The sequence below is a fragment of the Coregonus lavaretus genome (assembly GCF_964263955.1).
Source record: "Coregonus lavaretus genome assembly, contig: HAP1_SCAFFOLD_57, whole genome shotgun sequence".
Lineage (NCBI taxonomy): Eukaryota > Metazoa > Chordata > Actinopteri > Salmoniformes > Salmonidae > Coregonus > Coregonus lavaretus.
Genome location: NW_028160194.1, coordinates 1,194,906 through 1,208,996, shown reverse-complemented (window position 1 = coordinate 1,208,996; position 14,091 = coordinate 1,194,906). Strand labels below are relative to the sequence as shown.

General features: G+C 40.8%; 1 protein-coding gene across 1 annotated transcript; it reads left to right on the top strand.

Annotated features, from left to right (window-relative positions):
- Positions 1-268: 268 nt before the first annotated feature.
- Positions 269-12,274, top strand: LOC311122036 (uncharacterized protein). The gene is made up of 3 exons (XM_084196456.1): positions 269-323; positions 4,724-4,972; positions 9,844-12,274. Exons 2-3 carry the CDS (start codon positions 4,870-4,872, stop codon positions 11,259-11,261), a joined length of 1,521 nt encoding a protein of 506 aa, XP_084052582.1. The 5' UTR covers positions 269-323; positions 4,724-4,869; the 3' UTR covers positions 11,262-12,274.
- The last annotated feature ends 1,817 nt before the right edge of the window (positions 12,275-14,091 follow it).

Genomic DNA, 14,091 nt, shown 5'->3' with positions numbered 1-14,091 from the left:
GATGTGATTTGGATTGGACTGTGACTTTTTAAAATGTGTTTATTTTGTGTGATGTAGTTTGTCCCCCTTTTCCTCAATGGACATTCATTTTTTAAATCCAGGATACTAACCGAACAGTAGCTGGCGGCATACACATTACGTGAAAGTCATTATACTAAATAATAATAAGAAGAGGTAATTAGTCCATCAGTCCAATAGATGTCGATGTTGCACTGTGGTAGTGGGGGAACAGGAAGTTCCGGATTGGCGCGCCCCATTATTCAGAATAAAGAATGCGCCGTCAAGACGACAACTTTGTGTCTGTTTCAAATGTATTACTACAGGTATGTAATAGCACGTTTAAACTTTCTAATATCGAAAGAACATGTCATAACATGCTAGTTAACAAATACGTCAAGGTATTCTCCCATTTGGTAAGGTTATGTGTTATTTTTGTGTCAAACCGAGTGAGTGAAAGAACATGATAAAAACTATTTTACAAGTCACATAGCTAGAGATTTGGTGTTAGTCTGAGTGAATGTAAATACTTTCGTCAATGTAATTTAATAAAGGATCAATTGGAGATTTCTGTGTTCGTTTGACATGTTATTGGTTTTGTGTAATAATATATAATCTTACGAGCTGTTAAAATGGCGTCGTCCATTTTGATGTTCGTTTAAAGTCCACGTAGAAGATAATGGCCCCTATCAGATATTTATATAGTTGGTGCAGTATATTATTTTACTGTAGTAAATATACATTGGGTGGTCGGGGTTGTCCGAGCCCTGAATGCTGATTGGCTGAAAACCGTGGTATATCAGACGTACACCACAGGTATGACAAAATATATATATATATATATATATATTTTACTGTTATACATATGTTGGTAACCAGTTTATAATAGCAATTAGGCGACTGAGGCATTGCATCGTGCCTAACAGCCCTTAGCCGTGGTATATTGACCATAACACACCTCTGGCCTTATTGCATAAATATTCATGAGTTCTATCTTGGAAAAGTATTTATTAGCTTACAATTGTACAATTTATGCTTCCTGCATATAACCACGAAGACGGCCGGAAAGGCCCTAAAGCAAGATCGTAAACGGCGAGCCTGCTGTAGCCTACAGTCCATGGTAAACTGGTGCGAACCAAGTTGCACTATACGTTTTAGTATTTGATTTGGAGAACCTCAAACTCAACTTTTAGAACAATATTACAGTATTATAAAAATGGATTTATGAGTTTGTAATTTGGGAATGTTTTCTGGGGGTGCTCAAGTTAATATTATATGCATTTCAAGCATTGAGAAATAGCTACTATATGCCCATTAACGGACTTCAGTGCAGTAGCTCTCAAAATCCCTTCTCCGTATGTAGGGTTTTCAGCCATTACATTCGTCCACATTTGGCTCTGTGTAAACTACAATTCCGATGCTCTGTTTTAACATTGAGAAACGTCAATACTCATCACTTTCACAAACATACAGTGAGGGAAAAAAGTATTTGAAACCCTGCTGATTTTGTACGTTTGCCCACTGACAAAGAAATGATCAGTCTAATTTTAATGGTAGGTTTATTTGAACAGTGAGAGACAGAATAACAAAATAAATCCAGAAAAACGCATGTCAAAAATGTTATAAATTGGGAAATAAGTATTTGACCCCCCCCCAATCTGAAAGACTTCTGGCTCCCAGGTGTCTTTTATACAGGTAACGAGCTGAGATTAGGAGCACACTCTTAAAGGGAGTGCTCCTAATCTCAGCTTGTTACCTGTATAAAACACACCTGTCCACAGAAGCAATCAATCAATCAGATTCCAAACTCTCCACCATGGCCAAGACCAGAGAGCTCTCCAAGGATGTCAGGGACAATATTGTAGACCTACACAAGGCTGGAATGGGCTACAAGACCATCGGCAAGCAGCTTGGTGAGAAGGTGACAACAGTTGGTGCGATTATTCGCAAATGGAAGAAACACAAAATAACTGTCAATCTCCCTCGGCCTGGGCTCTTGGGCTCCATGCAAGATCTCACCTCGTCGAGTTGTAATGATCATGAGAACGGTGAGCAATCAGCCCAGAACTACACGGGAGGATCTTGTCAATGATCTCAAGGCAGCTGGGACCATAGTCACCAAGAAAACAATTGGTAACACACTACGCCGTGAAGGACTGAAATCCTGCAGCGCCCGCAAGGTCCCCCTGCTCAAGAAAGCACATATACAGGGCCGTCTGAAGTTTGCCAATGAACATCTGAATGATTCAGAGGAGAACTGGGTGAAAGTGTTGTGGTCAGATGAGACCAAAATGGAGCTCTTTGGCATCAACTCAACTCGCCGTGTTTGGAGGAGGAGGAATGCTGCCTATGACCCCAAGAACACCATCCCCACCGTCAAACATGGAGGTGGAAACATTATGCTTTGGGGGTGTTTTTCTGCTAAGGGGACAGGACAACTTCACCGCATCAAAGGGACGATGGACGGGGCCATGTACCATCAAATATTGGGTGAGAACCTCCTTCCCTCAGCCAGGGCATTGAAAATGTGTCGTGGATGGGTATTCCAGCATGACAATGACCCAAAACACACGGCCAAGGCAACAAAGGAGTGGCTCAAGAAGAAGCACATTAAGGTCCTGGAGTGGCCTAGTCAGTCTCCAGACCTTAATCCCATAGAAAATCTGTGGATTGAGCTGATGGTTCGAGTTGCCAAACGTCAGCCTCGAAACCTTAATGACTGGGAGAAGATCTGCAAAGAGGAGTGGAACAAAATCCCTCCTGAGATGTGTGCAAACCTGGTGGCCAACTACAAGAAACGTCTGATTTGTAAGTCGCTCTGGATAAGAGTGTCTGCTAAATGACGTAAATGTAAATGTAAATGTCTGACCTCTGTGATTGCCAACAAGGGTTTTGCCACCAAGTACTAAGTCATGTTTTGCAGAGGGGTCAAATACTTATTTCCCTCATTACAATGCAAGTCAATTCATAACATTTTTGACATGCGTTTTTCTGGATTTTTGTTGTTGTTATTCTGTCTCTCACTGTCCAAATAAACCTACCATTAAAATTATAGACTGATCATGTCTTTGTCAGTGGGCAAACTTACAAAATCAGCAGGGGATCAAATACTTTTTTCCCTCACTGTATGCTAATATGCCCCTTAACTTTCATGTCAGCCAGAACTAATCTTTCAAATAAAGATACACTTACTGTAGCAGTTTTACACAGATCCATACACTGTGTGCCTCCAGTTGACAAACTACACTTCCTCCCCAGTTACCTTACACACAGGTGTTGGGAGCACGCTAGATAGCTAATTAGCACAGGGCCTATGGCTTCCGTCTGTCTCCCGTGAACAAGTGCTGTAACATGGAGATAGGACCATGTGGGAACACTAACCCTATAAAGGTGTGTAGTAATTTAACCTTTTTGTGTTTTGAAAATTATATTTAGCTGATATGAAAGTTTCCAAAAACGTACCGCAAGCGATGCGTGTTAATGTTGAGGCTCTTAACAAAACTCCCCCGGTCAGAAGATACTATCGTTGTTTCCAAACTGAATACGTAGAGGAGAAGTCAGATTTAGCCACTATCATGAACTAAGGAAGTGGGCGGAGCGGTCAAGAGGTGGAAACTGGAGACAGTCGTGGGGGAACCCAGGAGGGAGGGGTTGAGCTAAAATGTATGTAAAATGACTATATAAACTGAGAGCTGGGAGATGGAAAATCAGATGCTTTGCAAACGACCTCGGCTCTATTGCTTATGTAATAAAGTCTATCATATTTCAACAAAAACTCTGAAATACTTTGGTTCTTTGATCAGTATAAGGATGAATTTGCCACAACAATGTTTATTAGTTTTCTACATGTGTACTAATATTCAGACACATTCAGTAGTTTCTATCTTTATCTATAGTTGTTACTATGGCGTGAACGGGAAATACAATTGGCAGTGGTGTAAAGTAACTAAGTAGTCCTGTGTGGCTCTGTTAGTAGAGCATGGTGCTTGCAACGCCAGGGTTGTGCGTTCGTTTCCCACTGGGGACCAGTATAAAAAATGTGTGCACTCACTACTGTAAGTCGCTCTGGATAAGAGCTTCTGCTAAATGACTGAAATGTAAAAGTAAAAAGGCTTTGAAGTACTACTGAAGTCGTTTTGGGGGGATTTGTACTTTACTATTTATATTTCTGGCAACTTTTACTCCACTACATTCCTAAAGAAAAGTTGTACTTTTTACTCCCATACATTTTCCCTGACACCCAAAAGTACTCGTTACATTTCGAATGCTCAGGCAGGACAGCAATATGGTCCAATTCACTCACCTATCAATATCACGCATTGTCACCCCTACTGCCCCTGATCTGGCGGACTCACTAAACACAAATACTGCGTTTGTAAATGACGTTTGAGTGTTGGAGTGTGTCCCTGGCCGTCCGTGAATAATATTATTTTTGAGTGAAAAAATACAGTGAAGATAAGGTTATTAAGGAACATAGCTCATAGTGCTGCTTAAAACAAACTGTAACCTTGTCCTAAATAGTTTTTGAGTCATTTATTCATTTCTGCAGTTGCTTTGTGTAATTTTTGTGCACTTGTCTAATGTGGATGAATGTTGTTTTGTCATTGTTTAGCTACCTGATCTGTTGAAATTAGGTAATTGAACAAGAAGAAATATAATATATTTTTTGAGGATAAAGAAAGTTCCAGAACCGTCAAGACTGTTGTCTTTCTCTTTATTACTACAGGCCGACTAGGATTAAGTCTGAGGCCTGTAACATCAACATTGAGGACAAACCCAGCCTGCCTCTCTCCTTCCACACTGAGTCCAAACCTACAGTCACTGGGTCCTGATTGTGACAGTGGAGCCCAGTTTGCACCGCAGGTACCAGAGATGGCATCAGTGAAGCTGGAAGACTGTAGTCAAACACTGGAGCTGAATGTCAACATTAAAGATGAAGAAGAGGAGGAGAAGATTGGGAAATCTGTTTCTCATGGTAAGAGAAGGTTCATTCCAACTTCCCACTGTGCATGAAAAGTTGCAGTACAACTGTTTCATGATTAACTGTTTCAATGAGAAGGTAGATGTTATTTCATGCTACTGAGACTTGCATGGATGACACCAGTATAGTCTGTTTTGGAATGGGTGGCCAGTAATAAACTGGCCCTGAACATCTAAAACTAAGAGCACTGTATTTGGTACAAATCATTTCCTAAGTTCTAGACCTCAGCTGAATTTGGTAATGAATGGTGTGGTTGTTGAACAAGTTTAGGAGACTAAATTACTTGGCATTACCTTAGATTGTAAACTGTCATGGTCAAAACATATAGATTCAATGGTTGTAAAGATGGGGAGAGGTCTGTCCGTAATAGATGCTCTGCTTTTTTGACACCACACTCCAAAACGCAAGTTCTGCAGGTTCTAGATTTGTCTTATCTTGATTATTGTCCAGTCGTGTGGTTGAGTGCTGTAAGGAAAGACCTAGTTAAGTTAATAAGTATGTAGGTTATTGTCACGAGAATTGTTATCTCAATGGTTGAAGTCAAACACTTCTTAAATCTTTGAATAATTCCAGAGGTGTAAATCTCTAGTTTAAATAAATTAAACAATGACCCAATTCTGCAATGGTCAGCCTTTTATTCATTGAGAGCGCTCTGCCCTCTCAAGTTCAGAGTCCATCTTTCATACACACACATCAGAGTAAAAGTCCCACCCTGCTTTAGGCGGGCTGTATTTTTCCACTGTACACATATAAATCATTATCATATCCTGCAACATGTTTCATAATCTCTTCCAAGCCTAACGGTTTCCTCCCCTCCCTAAATTGGGAGGCCTATTTCCTTATCTTGGTTTCACAGTTGTCACAAGTTGTCAAGCCTAACAGTTCTCCTTCTCCTTTGTTGTCTGGCCTAACTCCTACTCACATTGCTAAATAGTAACACAATGTCATAATCTTTACTTGTCCTACGCACACACATTATTAGATTATAGTCTCATGATTCTAACACATTTCACAAAGTGGAGTGTAATAATTAGTCATTACTAGGGGTGTAACGATTCGTTTTAACAACGATTCGATTTGTATCACGATTCGTGGTTGTCGATACGATTCAAGGGCGATATTGGTTCATTTAGAACGATACGATCCGAAACGATTCAGTGACTTGAAATCGATTCAGTAACCTTTTAGCCAAAAATTCAACCAGTGTGACTGAAATAAATACCTGGTAACCAGTTGCATTTTAATGGCTGGCAATAGTCTTGATATTTTTAACAGTGTTTCATGCCTCCATGCAGACCATCTGGTATTATGAAACTTACCCATACCTACGTTGACAGCAGCCCCGTCTGTGTCATCCAAGCCTGTGTCCTGGAAAAGTCTCACAAGTCCGTCTGTTATGGCCTGTGCGGTTCGGTCAGCACCCAATTCAATCAGTCCAATAAAGTCCGAAGTAAACTCTCCGTTGCTGGACACAGACACAATGTAAACTATTTCCTGCTCAGTTTTTGTGATGTCCTCAGATCCATCAAAAAGCATTCAGTAAAGGAACATCCTCAGAATAGGAAGACATGGGACGTGCGTGTTTAGCTTTATGCATTTATTCTCGGCTAGCTTTTAGCAATGGCTTGCGCCACATTCGTGTGCTCCTTGCTCTTTTCATGTTGGTCAAATAAAGGATGGTTGAAATTCTTTGAGCCTTTATAAAATGCACCTGTTTTGTCTGCTAGATGTGGATTTGAGTGGCAAATCTTGCACCACATTTCAGTGCGCTCATCGTTAGCTTCAAGCCACTGCACATCTTGGAGCCACTTTTCCGAAAAAAGTATTTTCTTCGGCTCTGGCTCCAGTTGGCGTTTCTTTGTAGGTGGCGAAACGCCAAAAAGGCTGCTTAATGTCTGTTGCTTTTTGGACATCCCTGACAGTAGTTGACAAGCAACATGTCATGTGTAAGGTTAGATGAGAAGATCGGTCAAGTACGCAAAGGCGCGTAGTAATTTGTCGCGCTTGCGTATCTGCGTACCAGTTATGTGCACCCCTGCATATAAAGTCTGACGTGCTTAAATCCAATGGGTTATTTCCTAGTATCGATACAATCGATTTATTACATTTTAAAACGATATTAGATCGATATATGTTGTCCAAAAGGCCAACTCGCCGCGCACAGATCGATGTAGTTGGATCATATGAATATAAATCGATACATCGACGTAGTAGATGAATCGTTACACCCCTAGTCATTACCAAATTCTTCTATCAGTTATAGGTTAAGAACTTTTGTGAAAGAGCACAGTTTGAAAGATATGACATACAGACGCAAACCGGATGGACATCATGAAAATGATCAGAGAGGTTGAGGAGTAAAAACAAACAAAATAGAACTATTGTAAAATTGACTGTGTCCATAAAATGTATATAGTATGTATAAGCTGGAAGTAGAGGCCTAAGCGTTGTTGTTCACTAGTTTACTCCAATTAGGGGAGGGGTGGTGGGGTTGGAAAGTAATAAAGGAACATTTTATTTTTTTAAAGGATATGTGTATACAGTGAGGGAAAAAAGGATTTGATCCCCTGCTGATTTTGTACGTTTGACACTGACAAAGACAAGATCAGTCTGTAATTTTAATGGTAGGTTTATTTGAACAGTGAGAGACAGAATAACAACAAAAAAATCCAGAAGAACGCATGTCAAAAATGTTATCAATTGATTTGCATTTTAATGAGGGAAATAAGTATTTGACCCCTCTGCAAAACATGACTTAGTACTTGGTGGCAAAACTCTTGTTGGCAATCACAGAGGTCAGACGTTTCTTGTAGTTGGCTACCAGGTTTGCACACATCTCAGGAGGGATTTTGTCCCACTCCTCTTTGCAGATCTTCTCCAAGTCATTAAGGTTTTGAGGCTGACGTTTGGCAACTCGAACCTTCAGCTCCCTCCACAGATTTTCTATGGGATTAAGGTCTGGAGACTGGCTAGGCCACTCCAGGACCTTAATGTGCTTCTTCTTGAGCCACTCCTTTGTTGCCTTGGCCGTGTGTTTTGGGTTATTGTCATGCTGGAATACCCATCCACGACCCATTTTCAATGCCCTGGCTGAGGGAAGGAGGTTCTCACCCAAGATTTGACGGTACATGGCCCCGTCCATCGTCCCTTTGATGCGATGAAGTTGTCCTGTCCCCTTAGCAGAAAAACACCCCCAAAGCATAATGTTTCCACCTCCGTGTTTGACGGTGGGGATGGTGTTATTGGGGTCATAGGCAGCATTCCTCCTCCTCCAAACACGGCGAGTTGAGTTGATGCCAAAGAGCTTGATTTTGGTCTCATTTGACCACAACACTTTCACCCAGTTCTCCTCTAAATCATTCAGATGTTCATTGGCAAACTTCAGACGGGCCTGTATATGTGCTTTCTTGAGCAGGGGGACCTTGCGGGCACTGCAGGATTTCAGTTCTTCGCGGCGTAGTGTGTTACCAATTGTTTTCTTGGTGACTATGGTCCCAGGTGCCTTGAGATCATTGACAAGATCCTCCTGCGTAGTTCTGGGCTGATTCCTCACCGTTCTCATGATCATTGCAACTCCACGAGGTGAAATCTTGCATTGAGCCCCAGGCCGAGGGAGATTGACAGTTCTTTTGTGTTTCTTCCATTTGCGAATAATCGCACCAACTGTTGACACCTTCTCACCAAGCTGCTTGGCGATGGTCTTTTAGCCCATTCCAGCCTTGTTTAGGTCTACAATCTTGTCCCTGACATCCTTGGAGAGCTCTTTGGTCTTGGCCATGGTGGAGAGTTTGGAATCTGATTGATTGATTGCTTCTGTGGACAGGTGTCTTTTATACAGGTAACAAGCTGAGATTAGGAGCACTCCCTTTAAGAGTGTGCTCCTAATCTCAGCTCGTTACCTGTATAAAAGACACCTGGGAGCCAGAAATCTTTCTGATTGAGAGGGGGTCAAATACTTATTTTCCTCATTAAAATGCAAAATGAATTTATAAAATTTTTGACATGTGTTTTTCTGGATTTTTGTTGTTGTTATTCTGTCTCTCACTGTTCAAATAAACCTACCATTAAAATTATAGACTGATCATTTCTTTGTCAGTGGGCAAACGTACAAAATCAGCAGGGGATCAAATCCTTTTTCCCTCACTGTATGAGTCCCGGACTGGAACCCCTACATAGATACTAAACAGATGTTGAACTGAAAAATTTATCGTTAATTCCCTGCGTTGTATATTTATCTTGGAATACTCTTACACACTGTATATAGGCTACTGTATCAATCATTCATTTGTTCATGTCATCACACAGCATGCAAGTCATTGAAATGCAATCAAGCATTTTTGGTTTTAAAATAACAAAGCAACCCTTGAATAATTAGCGTAAACAATAAATAAACTGTTCCATTTCGGAAATTGCATTCAGGGATCAATGTAACTGTTTTTAGTCTTTGCTGTAATAAAGGCTTAACAATAAAACGTTACAACAGACTCTCTGGTACGCTTATCATTTATTTAGTATTTAGTGCGCTTCAACCTGTCAGAAAAGCTCAGTGCATATGGTTGATTTGATTACCTGAATGTGCGTATATTCTTCAGCTTTTGTATTTGATTTGATTAAAACACACCATTCACCCTCTGAATGGCACACATACACAATCCATGTCTCAATTGTCTCAAGGCTTAAAAGTCCTTCATTAATATGTCTCCTCCACTTCATCTACACTGATTTGAAGTGGATTTAACAAGTGGCATCAATGAGGGATCATAGCTGTCACCTGGCCAGTCTATGTCATGGAAAGAGTTAATAATGTTTTGTCCACTCAGTGCATATCACACCAATTGACTTTTTCTTTTATGTTGTTGACACAGGTGACCCTATTGAAACATTCTCTACATCCAGAGAGCAACAGCAGGAAGATCACAGAGCTAAGAGGTCTCACCACTGCCCACATTGTGAGGAGATTTTCCCAATTCTATCAAAGTTAAAAATACACCTAAAAATACACACAGGAGAGAATCTGTATTCCTGCACTGACTGTGGGAAAAGCTTCACAACGTCACGGGGTCTGACAGTTCATCAGAGAGTGCACACAGGAAAGAAGCCTTACTCCTGCTTTGACTGTGGGAAGATTTTCTCTCGACTGGGCCACTTAAAAACTCATGAAAGTATACACACAGGAGAGAAGCCTTACTCCTGCTCTGACTGTGGGGCAAGTTTCTCTAAACTGGGCACCTTAAAACAACATGAACGTATACATACAGGAGAAAAGCCTTACTCCTGCTCTGACTGTGTAAAATGCTTCACAAGATCAACTGAGCTAAAAGTTCATCAGAGAACACACACAGGAGAGAAGCCTTGCTCCTGCTCTGATTGTGGGAAGAGTTTCTTTCGACTGGGCAACTTAAAAACACACGAACGTATACACACGGGAGAGAAGCCTTACTCCTGCTCTGACTGTGGGGCAGGTTTCTCTCAACTGGGCACCTTAAAACAACATGAACGTATACACACAGGAGAGAAGCCTTACTCCTGCTCTGACTGTGGGGCAAGTTTCTCTCAACTGGGCACCTTAAAACAACATGAACGTATACATACAGGAGAAAAGCCATACTCCTGCTCTGACTGTGTAAAATGCTTCACAACATCAACTGAGCTAAAAGTTCATCAGAGAACACACACGGGAGAGAAGCCTTATTCCTGCTCTGACTGTGGAAAGATTTTCTCACGACTGGACCACTTAAAAACACATGAACGTATACACACAGGAGAGAAGCCTTACTCCTGCTCTGACTGTGGGGCAAGTTTCTCTAAACTGGGCACCTTAAAACAACATAAACCTATACATACAGGAGAAAAGCCTTACTCCTGCTCTGACTGTGTAAAATGCTTCACTAGATCAGCTGAGCTAAAACTTCATCAGCGAACACACACAGGAGAGAAGCCTTACTCCTGCTCAGATTGTGGGAAGATTTTCTCTAAACTGGGCAACTTAAAAAGACATGAACGTATACACACAGGAGAGAAGCCTTACTCCTGCTCTGACTGTGGGGCAAGTTTCTCTCAACTGGGCACCTTAAAACAACATGAACGTATACACACAGGAGAGAAGCCTTACTCCTGCTCTGACTGTGGGGCAAGTTTCTCTCAACTGGGCACCTTAAAACAACATGAACGTATACACACAGGAGAGAAGCCTTACTCCTGCTCTGACTGTGGGGCAAGTTTCTCTCAACTGGGCAACTTAAAACAACATGAACGTATACACACGGGAGAGAAGCCTTACTAATGCTCTGACTGTGTAAAATGCTTCACAACATCAGCTGAGCTAAAAGTTCACCAGAGAACACACACAGGAGAGAAGCCTTACTTCTGCTCTTAATATGATATCAGTGGGCTAAGGAATTAAAACACTGGACACTGGAGAATTTGAAAAACATTGCCTGGTCTGATGAATCCCGGTTCCTGCTGTTTCATGCTGATGGGAGGACTAAGGTATGGAGGAAACCCTGAGTACATGCATCCATGCCGTGTGTCAGCATTGCAGGATGGTGGTGGGGGGTGTGTTTTTATGGCACGTATTGGGCCCCTTGATATAAGTGGATCAACATTTGAATGCCACAGGATATCTAAACATCATTACCAATCAGGTGCATCCCTTCATGGCAGCAGTTATCCATCTGTAAACATATTTCTTTCAGCAGGATTATACCCCATGCAACAAGGCTTGTCCAGGAATGGTTCCAAGAACATGACACTGTAGTGACCAAAAGAACATGATAGTACCATGGTATTTATTTCATGGTACTACCATGTCAGGAACACACCATGGTAGTTGCACCAGTACCATGGTATTTTCCTGACATGGTAGTACCATGGTATTCTTTAGAAACATAGAGAGGAGATACGGCCAGATCTGTCATAATTTAAATGTATTGTCGGAAGGGCTGTGGTCACCATTCATGTAATACATTAAATATATGCATCAGACGGTATTGGGGAGCTATTTCATAGGGTTTTCAAAGGTACATTATTTTCCCATGTCAATCGTATACCAACCAGATTTAATTTACAATATATGGGGGTTGGCAACTATGTTTACTTTTGAAACTCAACTATATTTAAAACCAAATACTTTTAGACTTTTACTCAAGTAGTATTTTACTGGGTGACTTTCACTTTAACTTAAGTCATTTTCTATTAAGGTATCTTTACTTTTAATCAAGTATGACTATTGGGTACTTTTTCCACCCCTGCCTACCTGTTCTATTAAAATATATTCATCCTATTTCTCCAATGCCAAACCAGTGTGCCTTGTTTGCATCGAAACTGTGGCTGTGTATGAATCTAAGCATGGTACTTTCAGAAGTAGATTTTCCACCCAAGACTTGAGGCCGAAGTTCGACACAGAAAGGAAGGTAGGCCTAAGGAGTGAACACCATGTGTGTTCTACAGTGGAGATTTTAGCATGTACATATTTTATTATTATTATTGAACCTTTATTTAACTCGGCAGACTAGCTAAAATTCTGTTACAAATGGTTTTAGTAGTCCGACATTGTCAATCATCTGGATTTAGACTGTCTGCTACTTCAGGTCTAAATAGGGGTATAATCTATACCTTGTGACAATGTAGGACTACTGAAACCATTGTAAGACAGACTTTTTGTTAGCCTTTAAGGCGTCAGCATGCTTCCCAGCCGAAACAGTTCGGAAGAGTTTGTTCATATATTATGACAACATTTTGTTTTCGTTTTGGACTTACGGTAAGGGTTTTTTCAGCTGTTCTGGCACACAAATGTTTTTCCTCGAGTCAAGCCGAAGTCTGTAGCCGAAGGGGAAAGGGGTTTATTGGTCAACAGTAGGTATTCTTCAATAAAGTCTTTGTCATTAAATGAGAGATGAGTCGTTTTCATGCAGATTTTTTCATTGAGAAATACTGCAACAAACATCTTAGTTAAATGTAAAATTGCACCACTAAGATCTCCTCGGCAAAAACATCAACATTAAAGACGGATTTCTTGAGTTTTCTGACTATTTTGAGGAAGTGGTTATAGACCCTTTTCCAGTACATGACACACTGACGTCACAAACAGACCGTGACTATAGGACCTAGGCCTTCAGAGGGACCAAAAATCCAACAATAAGTTGAATAATATAATATTTAGCAGACGCTTTTACCCAAAGTGACATACATTTTTTTTGTGTATGGGTGGTCCCGGGGATCGAACCCACTACCTTGGCGTTACAAGCACTGTGCTCTACCAGCTGAGCTACAGAGGACCACATAAAAAGATCAGAAAACATAGCATCACTTAATACGCCAGACATGATATATTCTGTAGTCGGCCCATTCTAGTTCTAGTGAAGGAGGAGCAATGCTTTTTGATGACATTATGAATGAATCAAACAGGCCGCGCTTCGGGCTGCCGCGCACACAGACAGAACCCGCATGGACACAACATGACACATAGAATTTTGAAGATGGCGCCGACAGATATGGCAGCTCTGCTTCTAGCTCCTAAGCAACTTTGCAGTTTTTTGTGTTTTTTGTGTATTATTTCATACATTATTTGGCCAGAATTTTTTTTGTGTTATTACATACAGCCGGAAATAACTTTTGGATATGAGAGCGGCAGTAACTCACCTGCCATCACTAGCCGGCTTCCACCCGGTTACGCAACCCTGCAGCTTAGAGGCTACTGCCCTACATATATAGACTTGGAATCAATGGCCACTTTAATAATGAAACACTAGTCACTTTAATAATGTTTACATATTTTTGCTTTACTCATCTCATATGTATATACTGTATTCTATTCTACTGTATTTTAGTTTATGCCACTCCGACGTTGCTCATCCTAATATTTATATATTTCTTCAATCCATTCTTTTACTTTTAGATTTGAGTGTATTGTGTGTATTGTTGTGTATTGTTAGATACTACTTCACTGTTGGCGCTAGAAACACAAGCATTTCGCTACACCCGCAATAGCATCTGCTAAATATGTATATTTGATCAATACAATTTGATTTGAACATAATGCACTGTTTGCACAGCTAATGGTAGCCAGCACCACTATCACACTATCACCAATAGAGACAACAACAGTGTCACAT

Excerpts from the sequence above, each read along its gene's own strand:
- LOC311122036 (XM_084196456.1), top strand. The coding sequence starts at position 4,870 with ATGGCATCAGTGAAGCTGGAAGACTGTAGTCAAACACTGGAGCTGAAT. Across the intron at positions 4,973-9,843 it reads TGGGAAATCTGTTTCTCATG|GTGACCCTATTGAAACATTC; the intron begins GTAAGAGAAGGT and ends TTGTTGACACAG.